The sequence below is a fragment of the Pleurodeles waltl genome, chromosome 2_2 (genome assembly GCF_031143425.1).
Source record: "Pleurodeles waltl isolate 20211129_DDA chromosome 2_2, aPleWal1.hap1.20221129, whole genome shotgun sequence".
Lineage (NCBI taxonomy): Eukaryota > Metazoa > Chordata > Amphibia > Caudata > Salamandridae > Pleurodeles > Pleurodeles waltl.
The window spans coordinates 891,471,744-891,486,353 of record NC_090439.1 but is presented as its reverse complement, the minus strand read 5'-3'; the positions used below and the strand labels follow the sequence as shown (position 1 = coordinate 891,486,353).

Sequence of the window (14,610 nt, the reverse complement as noted above, 5' to 3'; positions counted from 1 at the left end):
TGGGAACATCTCGGTAGTGATGGAAGTGTTCATAATGCGAGCGAGGACTTTGTGGATGGGTGCAAATCCATTGTTGTACAAGTGGTGGGGCAAGGATCTGTAGGTGCCCCGGAGTGAATGCTTCTCATGATGCTGGCTGGATCTTCCATGGTGAGTGTTTTCCAAGCCATTGGTGTTTTGACGTGGGTGTTTCAGAGTAGGAAGAAGACGATGATGTAAGGGTTCAGTGCAGAGTCGAAGTTGTTGTACAAGGTTTTGATTGTGTCACTGAAGTCCAAAAGGATGTCACATAATTCCTGCGAGGGGGCGATGCAGTTAGTGGTGACGGCGGATGAGGTGAAGTACCCTCCATCCAAGAGCCTCTGAAGCCAGGTGCTGAAAAAGGCTGACGTAATTCTTTAGATGCTGACTGCCTTATTTGAAAGTTACCAAGCCAATGGGTTGTATGCCTCTTTCAAACAATGATGGTAAACTACACCACGAATTGTGTCCAATTGAAGATAGAACTCTGGTTCAAAATAAATGGGGTAGCCCATGGTAAAGCATCTTTAGTAAGAAAAAGGTATTCCTAGAGAAATCATCACTAAACTATTGAGGTTTTGATAAAAATTGCAGTTGATGCTGGGCCAATTTTTTTTGTATTTATGTGGATCTTCACTGGATTTACCTGGTGGAACAAAGGCCAAGATAGGAGTGAACGATGTATTGGAATTCACTCTGAAATTACTACTTGCCTCCTCCTTTATTGTAGAGGTACTGATTGGGGGATTGTCATTATGTGATGAGGGTGGTGTAGCCTTACTTTAAGTAGGTATTAATTAGTTAAATCGAATAAAGCAAAATGGCTCACTCCAGGCGAGCGACTTCAACCTCTTTGTGGATTTTAGTGGTAGCTTGGGCCATCGTGTGAATTGGACACTAAGAAGATCCACTATTGGCCTCGCAAACTATCATTTTTCAGTACTGCGGATCTACTGAAAACCTCTGCCATTCTTCAATATCTGTGCTGGTGAACAACATGTAATGTATGATCAGACACAGAAACCAGGGGAGAAACAGGAAAGGGAGTGAGAGAGAGAGACAATCTGGTCTGTAACCCACTCTCTGAGGTTTTGTCTGCTTCTAGGAATGGCACACCCTGTCTGAATGTTACAAATGGTAAGACATATTGTAAGACAATATACCAGGTGGATGGCAAGATGAAATAAGAATTGAAACGAGGCTTGCCGGATTCAGCAGCGCATCATTGTCATCATAATATCTTTGGGGGCTATGAGCAAAACATTTTTTGGGGTCCCCTGTATAGACCAAATTTGAATTTTATTACCCATTTATTGATAATGCATGCCCTCTATGATGCTAAACAATACTACATTATATGTTAAACTTTAACAGGGTCTCCCAAAAGTTGAAATATGTCTTGCTTGCGACCCCAAAAATCTTCAAAATTGAGCTGGATAGAGAGAGAGATTGAGTCAAAGGTAGAGGTAGGCAGAGGGAGAGAGGTTTAGAGAGAGAGATATATAATAGAGAAAGTTTAATTTCACAAAAGTGCCCTGGGAAGGTGGTGGGCTCAGGCAATTGGCAACTGTGCCCATGCCTTAAAACGGCTCTGCAGCTGAGGGTGCTGTAACAAGCCTGGAGCCCACCTGGAAACAGGTCCAGGCCCCTGGACGTTGCTGAACACACACACTGGTAAGACTCACGAGAAACTACACAGGAGACAGTACACCAATATGTGGCAGGGAGGGGGCTAAGGGAACTGAATGGGAAAAAACAACAAAAATTAAGGGACACCAAAATGGGTGCAAACAAAAGTGATAATTCGAAAGTTAATGCAACCTTGCAAAAAGTTGCCACGGACAGATCTGAGTTCTTAAGATGACTAAATTGGGTTCTACTCCTAATTACTCAGAAATTACCTCAACCCAGGACGTGTGTAAATGAAATTCATTAATATTTACCAGCCTAGTGTTCATTTCTCAGTCTCCATTGTCTCATTATCCTGCACCCCCAGCTGCACTGTGGGATGATTTGCAGTGAGGCAATCAGAGTGTGCTGGAAAAGTGGGAAGGGTTGCCCTTGGGAACTTTTTGCCCATTCGTCAGGAAATGTCCGTGAGTCACCCTCATCCACTGGCTGGTGAATTGAACAAAAGTAAGACCTAACCCCCAGATCTGGAGGACACTTTCTGGGCCTGTGACAGAGCAGAAAAGGTGACTGGGGTAGAGACCTGAAGGGCTGGACCTGCCTCCACTTATATCCAGGACTAAGTAGTAGATTCCAACAATCAGTTGCCTGACCACCTATGTGTTATGTTGTGTAGCTATTTTAGTCAGGATTTAGACATGTTGTTTTAGCTAACAAGGCCTGCCACTGTGCACTTTAACCCTATTACAGCATTGCTTATTTTTCTAGCAATAGCTTCATTTGCAGTGCTGTTTTATTTTCTATCTTATTATCCTTTCACCTAGGAAAGCATTGTGTTCTTGGTAAGACATGTAGTTCACTTTTTGCTTTCCCCAAAGCTACAGTCAGTTAGAGTTGCCGACAAACGTGGTATGCAGTGTCTCCAGCATTCACAGAAATACACTCATACGTGGGGACCATTTCTTAGAATGTCAGCTGTTTTATTATATAAACACCACTTAGTCTCTGACACGTTAGATGAAGATTCCAGCCAGATGACCACGACTGTAGGCTGATTGCTTAGAGCTTCGCTACACCTACCTGCTTAGATGACCGAGCTCTGATCCAGATGGGGACGGTGTTTCTTTAGACCTCAGGCCTCTTCTTCAGATGTGAGGGATGATGTTCTCCTGGTGCTCATTCTTAGCATAGGTGATGGGCTATAGATCCACCCTCCTGTTTAGACAGCATGGTAGGACTGTTTTGGGGTTTTATATTTTTAGTCACATGCCTGTTTCTATTGTTTTTTAGCATCCTCGTTATTGCTATGCATAAGCTTTTATCTATGATGCAGATATTTTAATAAATGCTTATTTAAATATATTCTGCCTTTGTTGTCTTTGCCTGAGTGAGCTCTTGGTAACTGAGAGAACGGGATGCGATCTGATGTACCACAATTCCCTGGGGAGTCTATCTTACCATGAGCTCGGTTGCCACAATCATCTTGGTCAGAGATGGGGCGCTGCTAGTTAGCTGGAAACCCCGGATTAGGCCGACAGGTGTCACCTGGTGTGGAATTGTACTTCGTACCCAATCCAGGCGATCTTACTGCCCAAATCCAGTAGCCTCATTACTCTGAGAACCTACACGACAGCTATATGCACATCAAAGCTGCTACAGGTCTTTTTTCTTGAACAATTAGTAGAATAGTTACAAGTGGAGCTGGGATGGACTTTGCTGCTGGCCTCTGTTGAGTATGCCCTCTCCCTATAAGTTGTCCCTGAGATTCTGGAAGAAATAGAATAGAAGAGATACTGCTTAAAAAAGTCTGAAAAGTTGGGACATTTTTGGACTTCTAAAACCTCCACAGCTCCTGTGCGACCCCACAGCAAAGGTATCGTATTTTGAAAGGGACTTAATTGGATACAGCTTCAGGCTTATACTGCTGGAAAATTCTCATTTTCATTAAAAAACTACATTAGAAATTAGAAATCTTGATGGGTAAATGTATGGAAAATATCCAAACTACAAAATAACTTTGAAAAACGTGAATTTTATTTTCCCACTTCAAGCTTTTCCTGTTAAATGGCTATTCAACCTTGAGAGGACTTTGCCAGACACAGCCTTTAACTTCAAGGATTACTTCCATAAAAAAGACTAATACAAAAGGTAAAAATGTTGACTGGGAAGACCTGTGTGGTATATCAGACTTCTGCTCCATCGTAGGTATCCTGGAATTGCCATACGCCCTGTTCAACTGCAGTGATTTCTGATTGCACTTAATTGTTTTAGCATTTTTTGCCTAAATAACTTTCAAAATTCATATATTCACATCCACGTTAAATTTGATTAGTTTTGATGTAATTTTGATTAACTTTTTGTTAATTTTTAGACATTGGTTACGGGATTTTTAGTGAGTTGTGTTTTGGCTTTTTGACTGTTTTAGTTTTGGTAAATGCTTTGCACATTTCTAAGGTAAACCTGGCTGCGGTGTGTGTTTGCTACCAGGGCTTGAGCCCAGGTTTAAATATTGACACTGTGTGTTTGACCTGACAGAATTTTAGGGCGTTATTACTAAGACAGAAATTGCATCCTCCCCAACAAATAAATTACATATATATATATATACTACATTTTTCGCTGCCTTTGTATATCTAGTTGCTGTTTAGTTTTTTTTAACTCATTGTGTGAAGTGGAGTTGTGTGGCATGCGCAATGAGTTGTATCAAGGAACTCTTCTCCCCATTGGTTACTTTTGTATTATTACATTGAATGTTATGTTATACCATGAATCTAGGGTGAGTTTTTCAGTTGATCTTGTGCCCTTTTACTCCACATATACCGTATGACTTTACTCTCAATTTAGCCTTGGAAAACTACAAGAAAATTGTCTGTGTTTACCTTGCCACATACAAGTTATTTATGTTCAAGCACACCTGCTAGCTTCAGTGACTACAGATTAGCATCAGTAGTCAATGATGACCCATTCAGATTTCTCAACAAGAAGAAGGCTAGTATAATATATGTTAAAGCTGCCTAGCTAAACTTGCTGGTACTACAATGCAACTGAAGCTTAACATTGGTGCTACAGAGGACAGTTACAAGTGCATAATTATATAATTTCAAAGCATATTAAAACACGTATTTAACTGGGCGAGTAGAAAACACATGGTCGATGCTGCACTGTGATCATTAAATGAAGAAGTGTTGGACTCTTTGTCCGAGTGCTGAACAAATAATGTAGAAGTCTTCTGTTTGAAAATGAGAAAAATCACAACTATGCTGTGGGCTCCTGGTTCTGTAAGCAAAAGGTGATATTATTTTAATGTTGCTTGCTTAATACCTCCTCCACGTCAGTGTAAGTTAATGAAAAGTTCCCAAAATACAGAGCAAGAATGTGTAGATATAGAATAGAAGGAATGCCCAAATGATTGATCTTTTGCACATAAAGAACACCCTGGGCATGAAGCATGAATATATTATTCCTGATGCACGTCGCACTTTAGACCTAAAATTCCATCTAGGCACCTTGCCCTTTAAAACGTACACTGACAAATCCTCTAACAGCTGTATCAACTCTGAGCTCTGCGATTGCAAAGTGGCTGCAAAGGGGTCAATAGCGCACTTTATCCTACTTTCCACCTAGACTAAGCACTTACTACTAAATGGCTTATCCCATCGCTCAAACAATTTTCGATCTCAGCTTGCAGAGAAGCACTAACACTTTGGGCCAGATCAGGATTACCAACCATCTCCAAGCCTGTGTCCAGTTATACTATTGGAGCTTGGTCCATCACAAGGCCACAGAGAGGCCTTATTACGGTTACTAATCAGCTATAGTCTGATTCAATTGGGACTGTTTCTATTGGGTTTTAATTGATATATGTTATGTAATCGGATGATCTATTGTAATTTAAATGTTTAGTATTTTATGACATAAATATGCTACTAGAATGATAATGGTGATTGATCTTTAAAGTACTATTGAACAAAAGAACTCTAAAGTTTTGAGAATTTGTCGGAGTGCGAATTGATTAGCATATTTGATACCACAGGAAGCGATCTAACACAAACTGTGTCATCAATAACATAAGATGTGACCAGTGAAATAATGAAAAAAATCTAAACACACAAAATACCAGTAAAACTTCCCTATTGTGAAAAAGGTTAGATTTAATATTCTGGCCCCTTTAAACAAGTGTGGCATTTAGCGTATTGAGAGAACTCAACTCGCATTCCTTATGGCTGCTGTGTCAGTGTAATAATTTAATAATGGCTGAAGAAACTGACCAAAGGCAGGATTTTGCTACCCGGTTTGCTTTATACCTAAGTAGCTACCATCTTAATTTGAAGGTCAGTAAAAAAAAAAAATGGAAAAATCAGCCGAAGACAGCATTCGCAATCATTTTAAATAAAAACTTAAAACTGTTCCTAGTTGGTTTCTCCCGTAATATACCTCTCTCAGCGGACGCGTGGCGCACGAGTGAAAAAGTAAACTTCAAAACGTAGCGCTTTCATCACGACGCTCCCCTCTTGCTGGCCAATCCCGGCGTGACGTAGCGCGTCTTCATTCTACCACGCTCAAACCAATCAGCGCCTTGTTTGCATCTGGCAGGCCGAGCTACCGGAGGAGAGACAGGGAAACATCAGCAGCAGAGTCGGATACCGAGGGGGAAAGATGGCGGCTTCGGTTTGAGAGCACCCGTTCTTACACTGTTAACGCACCAGAAGACCTTGACTCTCCCGTTGGCTCGTGGCATCGTGTTATCCGCAGGGGGCTTTTCCGTCGACAGTTGTGCTCTGAGAGATGACGTCCATTCATTTCGTGGTCCACCCGTTACCGGGGACCGAGGACCAGCTGAATGATAGGTGAGAGGCAGTGGAGGAGCTGTGATCTGGCAGCCACCCAGGGCATATCTTTTCAGTACTGATAGACACCAGGGAGGCGGCAAGGACAGGTATTCCTTGCGCCTTCCCTGACCGTGGCGGCCTCGCTCGGGCTGCCCTTGTGCATGGCAACGCTCGCACAGCATGTACTCGGCTGGCGGCGCCGCCGTGTGCGTGAAAGGGGTTTTACCTGCCGCCTTCTCCGTTGAAACTCCGATGGCCGTTCCTAATGTCTGCCTCCTGATTGGCAGATTGACTCGTGCCATTGTATTCTGAGTTGAGGTGTGTTGACAAATTCTTATATTTGTTTTTCACGTGTTTGCTTTTCTGGCCTGAGTTCTTTAATTTTATAACTAGTTGACAATTTTGTCAGGCGCAGACCACATACTAACACCAGGGCGAGTTGCTTTTGTGGGTATCGCAGTGATCGATCAAAGCGCCCTTTCCGTTACGCTCCCCTCTTGGTCGCCCATACATTGATATCCCGCTCAGCTTGCCCCAGGCCTCGCATGCACAGTGACTTACAGCCAATCACTACGGGGCCCGTCTCGAAGGACGGCCCGTGACTTGTGGTGAGCGGGCAGGGCGACCCTCTTGCACCCTCATAAAAACACAGCGGCACGAAATGCGCGCCCCGCACACGTGTTGTGTATCCGATGGCCATTGTATTCATAGCCAGACCTGCCAGTGCGCCCCCTCCAGCTGTCTGCGAGTTTGGGACCGCCCCGTAATCTAAAGGAATTCACTTCTGTTCCAAGAGTTTATATCGCGTGAAGTTTGAAGGTTATTTACCTTTAGGATGGCAAGCACTACTTTTTATCATTTTTAAACTTGCCTAATACATTCGTGCTATTAATAGGCATTATGTTTAATATTTGTTTTACTTCTTTGCGGCAGTGCTGCAGTACAATATGAGCACATTTATATTGCGTTGATATCCTTTTTTTTTTTTTTTTTTGGGGGGTGTCCCTTTTCATGTACTGCTTTAATGCTTAATAGATTGCCTAGTTATACTGCCTTTCAGCCATAACCGAGCACGATCCACACAGTTTAAAGAAAACGTCTGATAAGCAATACATTTGGGTTACTTTGTGCTTAGTGCCATTAAGGTTATAAGACTCCCAACTGGTGGTGAATTTTTGTTTGGGGCTACTTAGTAAATAAAGTCTAGACCCCGTGAATTGCAATCCGATTTTTGATGGGCCTCGAAAATCAAAGCAATAAATAAAAATGCCTTTAAATTCTGTATTTATCTTGTCACATTTTGCTGCACTTCAGAGACAGAGGTCAGATGACAGACTGTCTCCTTACAAATTGCTTCTCATTTTTTTGAACATGGGGATTGGTGTCCTTTTATAGAAAGAGAAGGAAAAGTGAATTATGTAAATCTTTTTGTGGTACAGGGAGTATGAAAAGAAAAGCACTTTTTTAGTTATTCTGAAATATGATTGAAACCAAGGTTTTAATAGGGTCAAACAAGAAAAGGCACCTTTCTTTGTAATGCACAAATAATATATATTCACTGAAATCCCATTTCCTTATATTATCATTCATGTGCAATATAGTTTTCGGCAAAACGATGTCTGAGCACATTTAGTGGCCATTTCAATGAAAAATGTTTTGTTTGTGCATTGTAGTGCACGGGCACACAACGCTTTAGTTACATTTAATAAATTGCTTTCCTCATGGCCATTGAAGCTAGATGGGTTGTGAAAGGTTGTTCTTAAAAGTTTTTGAAGCACTGACCTGGACTGTCTTGGCTGTGATCAATGCAGCTCAGACGGCCAGACTTGTCCTGGTTCTCTTAAAGATGAGTGATATATGGTGTGGGATGCGGCTGGTGTGATCGCCAGTGACTGAGATTGATTCAAGCATTCCATCCATCACCTTGTTGGTTTTGCATTTGCTGCCCTAGGTGTGCTGTTATGCCCAGACACGGGTCTCGGGCTCACTGTGCCACTGGAACCAAGCTGTACCTGGCTGAAGAGCCCTAACTAGGACAAAACCGGCCCTAGTTTGCTTGTGTTCCGGTTCAGGGAGGGCATGGTGTGGCAGTTCGTGCTGAAGTGTTCCCATGAGGAGAAGGGTCCAAACTGAGGTGGCATGGTGGGCAAAAAAACAATGGATTGGGATGCAGCCAGAGTGATTGCCAGTGGCTGAGATTAATCCAAGCATTCCAACCATCTCCTTGTTGTTTTTGCATTGGGATATTACAGCAACATAGTTCATTTTTATGCATGCAGCATTCTAGTCCTTGGGTGCTACTCAATCCTTTTTCTGAGAGTTTTGGTCCGCTATCATATGACTGTCTGGAAAAGTATATCTTCAGTACATTGTATAGTTTGCATCCTCATGTATGGTGAGACATTTCCTATTTTCAAACTCTTGGCCCAGGTTCATGTTTACAGTGTACTACAATACAATTTTTGTGTTTATCTTTGACTCCTGTGTCAAATCACATTATGATTGGTAGTTTGATTTTGATTCGATCTTGAACCTGAAGAAATTGAAGAACATTTACTGTAATCTGATCCACGTTAGGGCGAACAGTGCTACAACGTTTTGTATGCTTTGTTGGCTTCAGTGTTCTTAGGTAAGCTTGTTAAGCTTCATTGCTTTCATCCTTATCCAGGGGTGTAGAATTGAATAAAATATCTACTTGTCTATGGGACAGGTTGCTTATTAAATGTCTCTTTGGTGTCATGTAATGCGGTGACAAATTATGGCAGCAATATCATTGTGCAAGACCTCTGATAAAAGCCTCTGTAATCACGCCAGGGCTAATACTATTGTAGGGCTTAAATATTTGCAATTTCAATCCCTATTATAGCAATTTCCTTATTTTGCTGCCTTTCCGCAGATCTACGTACTGGGCCTGGAGGAAGCAGTAAGCAGTAGTTCCAGGGCTGGAATGCCTTTGAGTCTGCACACCTATTAACTTGCATGTTTTAAGAATGTTCACTAGCTCTTCTCTGATCTTTTCCCATACTGAGAAAGGTTGGAAATTCACTCGTGACAATGGCAGAAGTAGAAGTTCTTCCAGACTCTGGGGAGGGCGGGGGTGGAGGAGCGCTTGTTTTTGTTAAAATTCTATTCTCTCCCTATCTATCAGCTGGCTTTATTTTGAGTGATTGCTTTCTGCTGTTCCGTAAGGGGCATAATGGCACACAGCTTTGTTCGGTGCCAGGTACTACTGTGCCAATCGGTGGCGTAATGAAACTGGAACACCCCACCACCCTCAAACTCACTCAGGGCAGGTGCTGTGCTGAGCGCAGGGGCGGTGGGGCCTTTGTTACACCACCAGTGGCAATGTGTGCATTTTGAGACCCCAAAACGGTTTTTTTTTTTCCAGTGTTTGTTACAGTGGTCAGGGCCTGGAAGCATCCACAGCAATAAAGTGTTGCAAAAGCCATGTCAAAACAAGGCATGCATTGACAAAACCAAAAGACCCACAACAAAAGTCGGGTCAGTTGTTTTTACCATTGCTTGTTTAGTTTCATGCTCACCATAATCTTGTTGAAAATGGCTACACTGATTTTCCATTAGGAATATTTTTGGAAATATTAGTATGCATCAGCACATCTTGCTGAATGGTGCTTCAGAGAAATACTTTTTCCTACTTACATTTTTATTTTCTGAACATGTTATTTTGAAAGCAAATAATCATCCCTCTTGCTTACAAGCTTCTGCAGACATTTGCATCTAATCAGAGAGCATTCTGGGAACATTATCCTAATCCTCAAATTGTTTAACTTTACAAATGAGTGTACATTTAAAAAAATATATATATTGCTGGAACCACTGTCAGTAGTGCAGTGTAACCTTAAAATGTTTATTTACACCACTCACTCTAATAATAAAGGCTTTTTATTAATGAATCATAAATACAAGTTCAAACACCATTAACATATGGACACACACATTACAGAGAAGGGACTGTCTGCAGTTGAGGTAAACTGGCAGCCAAAGTGTTTGTGCTGCATGGGGTTGGGCCTACTTGTCCCAAGGACAGAATAAACATGAAAACTTGTTGCACTTGACCAGAATTCCACATCCCTGCTTATCCATAATCTGGTGAACTTCACTTGGTTTTCTTGTTGACAGATTGATGAGATTTTGCCGGACATTTGGAAATTGTATTCCTGTACATCAGCTTTGGTGTAGTAGATAAGAGATCTGAATAAAAGGTTACTTTGAGGTTTCTTACACACTGGGGGATGATCGAAGGTGTACTCCATGGTTAGGTCACCTGAATCACAAGAATTTTGATAATTGTTCCACTAAACAGAATTTCAAGTTTGGTATCATGTAAGCAAACTATCAGATGTTGTTGTAAATTGCTTCCATACTTACTTTTTAAATGTTGGGGTAGTGACCTAAATATCACCCAGGAACAGGCTGAAATTGGTGTTTCATAAGTAGAGTCAGTTGGCCCATATAACTTATGATAAATAGTGGCAGTGAGGCAATGTAACGAGATGTCCTTGGTGGTGGACTCCATAGAACCTACTGTGATTTGTTAACTTTGAATGTCAAGGAATAAATGGATTTAATACAGGGCTCCATCTGTGATTTCAGTTTGTCTGTTTCTTTGAGTGATATGTTATGATCTATTGTATTTGGGCCAAAGATAGACATTGGAGTAGAGATACGTTGTTTCATTAAAGGTGATATGTTTTTTCCTTATGCTATCACACTTTTGAGGTCACATGAACTGACCGCTATTACCTTTTTTATGTAATGCTTTCTGCCCCTCTGGGCATCACATTTACTGCCTTAAATCTACTGCTGTTTGAAATAGGTATGAGTTCAAACGGAAGCTGTTATATAGCAGCTTTGAAAGTGTGTGTGTGTGTGTGTGTGTGTGTGTGTGTGTGTGTGTGTGTGTGTGTGTGTGTGTATGTGTGTGTATATATATATATATATATATATATATATATATATATATACATACACTTTTTTTTTTTTTTAAATAACAAATCCAAGAATGTCTTGTTCGCTAACCTGTGCCAGGAGCTTGTCTGTATTTACAAGTTCAATTGAGGATACGTATATAAGTTGATCATAACATAAAAAAAAAAATCTCAAGTCAGTGTTAGGGGTATGTGAATAGGTAATAATGGTGAACTCTATAGTTTATGGTCGCACCTAGGATAATGGCAGTGTTAAAGTTGAGCCAACAGACAGCACAGCTGTCTGCTTGCAAAATACATATTGTGGGCTTAACAAGAACATGCAGAAGGTTGGAGTCTGCCCATTGCTTACCATTGGTTGGCTTTCCCGTCACTCATTTGCTGGCTTCTTATTTGTGTCACCAGTATGCCAATCTTGTGTTTTTTCACCCTGTGGAGCATAGCCTCTTTAACATCTGTTTTGATAGGTTGGCTTCTGTGCTTGTACTTCCTGCTTTTCAAGCACTTATTTTAAGCACCCCACTGAGCTGCTTGTGTTTTGCTGATGCTTTCCTTGTGTACTTCTCTTCCCTTGCAATCCGTGTTGCTCACTGTTGCACATGGTTTTCCCTACCTCTCTGTTGCGCTCACTCATGTCTTCCTCAACTGCTTTCATGCCCTTGCGCGTCTCCCCGACCCACTTTATGTTGCATGTCTTCATTATTTAATGTCCCAGCCTATACATTGGCCAGCAGACCCTAACTGATAAACACACCAACTTTCATCTCTTGCTGCTGAAAAGATCCTCCTGCTGCTCTAGTAAGCACATTGCATCAGATTAGTCCATGTGTTGGTAAATTTGAACCTAAATTACTGTAAAATCTATACAGGAGCCCAAAATAAAGATTAGGAAATTACATTACAAAAACAGGCATCTAGACTCTTTAACCATAAGAAATCGAAGTACATTTCCCTGTTTCAAAGCTTTACATTGTTTCTCCTCCCCCCGTTGACCTGACAATAAAATATAAAACTCTTTATCGAACTACACTATGAATTATGTGGTCCATCCAGTAATGCAGACCTGATCATTGGTATCAAATTCATCCTCAAAAAGTACTTTACAACAGGTTCTTCTAGATGATAGGAGCACAGCTCTAGTGTGGACTGCACCCAGACCTAAATTCTCAAACAAAGCAGATAGCTTAAAAAAAGCTGAAAGCAAGCCTCTAGAATTGGTATTTTCTTGCTCATCCTGGCTCCGCCAACACTGCAACCACTCCCTCTTCAAAAAAGGACTGACCCTCGTTGAGATGAGTTTGGTCCCCAGCACACTCCGTGGTTTGACTATAGATTTCAATGCCATTTAGTCTTTTACATTCCCTTTCACTTTGAAAGCATATTGCACAATGATGGAAAATGTGTTAAGAGCACACTGTTTTACTGTACTTCGCTACCAGTGGGCTCTGTTTGTCACTGGTACCAACCCCACCTGGAATTCCCCATAAATTTCTCCAATCATGATTAGCATCAATATTTCAGATGTGGTTCGTTCTTCACCATGTCCTGAACAAATCATACTTGAAGCTTCAGATTCAGTACAGTTTTAAATAAAAATCAGAACATCAGTCTGCCCTGCCCTATCAGCTGGCTACATGTGATGTATAAGAGGAATCTTTTTAACTGCATCAATGCTAGTTGACGCCATCAAATCATATTTTCATTTTGTAAAAACGACAAACGTAGCTATGTTGTCTCTCATTATACTAAATTAGACTCCTGTATTTGGGCAGCAGCACCACTAGGCTGTAGGGAGTTAAGTCCAATTCTACACCATGTGACAATGGTCGGCCTAACCCTTCTGGCCATCTAGCAGTACCTCACCAGCACCTGAAAGTGGTGATGATTTGTGGCTGCCGTGCACATGGCATTTTGATTTCTCTGTTACATTTTGTCTCGCATATGCAACGACAAATAGAAGCAGGAATTGGTTCAGCATACTTTATTGAATCAACTACGTTCTAGATAAAATGTCAGGCACCACATTGATCATGATGATAAAACCCAATACTAACAATATGGTGACAAAGAAAGTTAAACATAAGAAAAGTCTCAGCATTCTATCAGAATGCTGAGTGTTGGAATTCCTGCCTACACCACTAAGGTACTATTAGAGCATAGCAGTGTTAGTCCTAATCCGCCCTTCAGGATCCCTAGGAAGACACCATTCCCCCGTACCTGAATATGGTGGTAGCAAAGAGGGCCGTTGATCTATTGAGAGTTCTCTCCCGTGTAGGTGGAAAAGGCATCAAGTCTCAGCAGACAGCTGCAACACAATGCAGTGATGAGTTTTGTGGCTGCAACTCTACCTCTAACTGATAGGGGGCAGAGGGATGTTTTTTGATAATTAAACAGCTGGTGTTCTGAGAAACCTGCCCCAACGTAAGAACACGTTTGTTTCTCATGAAGTGGCTAAGATTGTGGTGGTCCACTTTGTACTGACAACAGTACCAGGTACAGCCCTGAGCAGAGTACAGAACGAGAATGTCAGACTAAGAAGAACGAACATGGTTCTTAGGTTAGGAGTGCGTGAGATAAAAGAAATAAAACATCACTGCATAATAAAGCTTCTGCTCAGAAAATAAATTATTAGGCTAAAGGGCACACGCTGCAGGCCTATGCCTAAAATCACGTGCCCATAAAAGCTTTATAAAATAACCCCACGACAATGGGCTTGTTTTGTGGGTGTCAGTGCATTATTTCTAACATACAACAATGTAAATTTTACCCCGCACCTTGTAATCCATTTTGATAATGGAACTAAGTACTTAGACCACAGAATTTGTGCATTGAGTTCACATCACACCGAGGACTCAAACATGAGTCTTTTGCTGGCTAAATTGAGAATTGACAGCCTTTCTTTTCATGAATGGGCTCACATTTGTTGTGTGTTGTGACAGTTGAAATGTATTATACAACCATTATTGTAAAATACATTTAACCACCAACCAGTCGCGGCAAACAAAACAGGTGTGGCAACAAGAGAATTAAATGATGCCAGTCATCTTGTAGAGTCCCTCCTGTCTCTCCGGGCCCTTGATGTGTGATGCCTGTAGAAATATTACTAAGCCCAGTCTAACATTGTCTTATTTTAGGTCCACACCCAGAGCTGTCATATACATTTTGTTTTCCCTGTTTCAGGC

At 41.4% G+C, this 14,610-nt stretch overlaps 1 protein-coding gene across 8 annotated transcripts in view; it reads left to right on the top strand.

Annotated features, from left to right (window-relative positions):
• The first annotated feature begins 6,231 nt into the window (after nt 1-6,231).
• Nucleotides 6,232-14,610, top strand: part of UBR5 (ubiquitin protein ligase E3 component n-recognin 5) — a 1,605,594-nt gene continuing 1,597,215 nt past the window's right edge. For 3 of the 8 annotated variants that reach the window (XM_069220579.1, XM_069220580.1, XM_069220578.1), the window contains exon 1: nt 6,232-6,497. In XM_069220579.1, coding sequence (XP_069076680.1) covers nt 6,436-6,497 — 62 coding nt within the window. In that variant the 5' untranslated portion in view covers nt 6,232-6,435. The remainder of the gene's footprint in view (nt 6,498-14,610) is intronic. The other 5 variants (XM_069220584.1, XM_069220583.1, XM_069220582.1 and 2 more) reach the window with 4 other exon arrangements.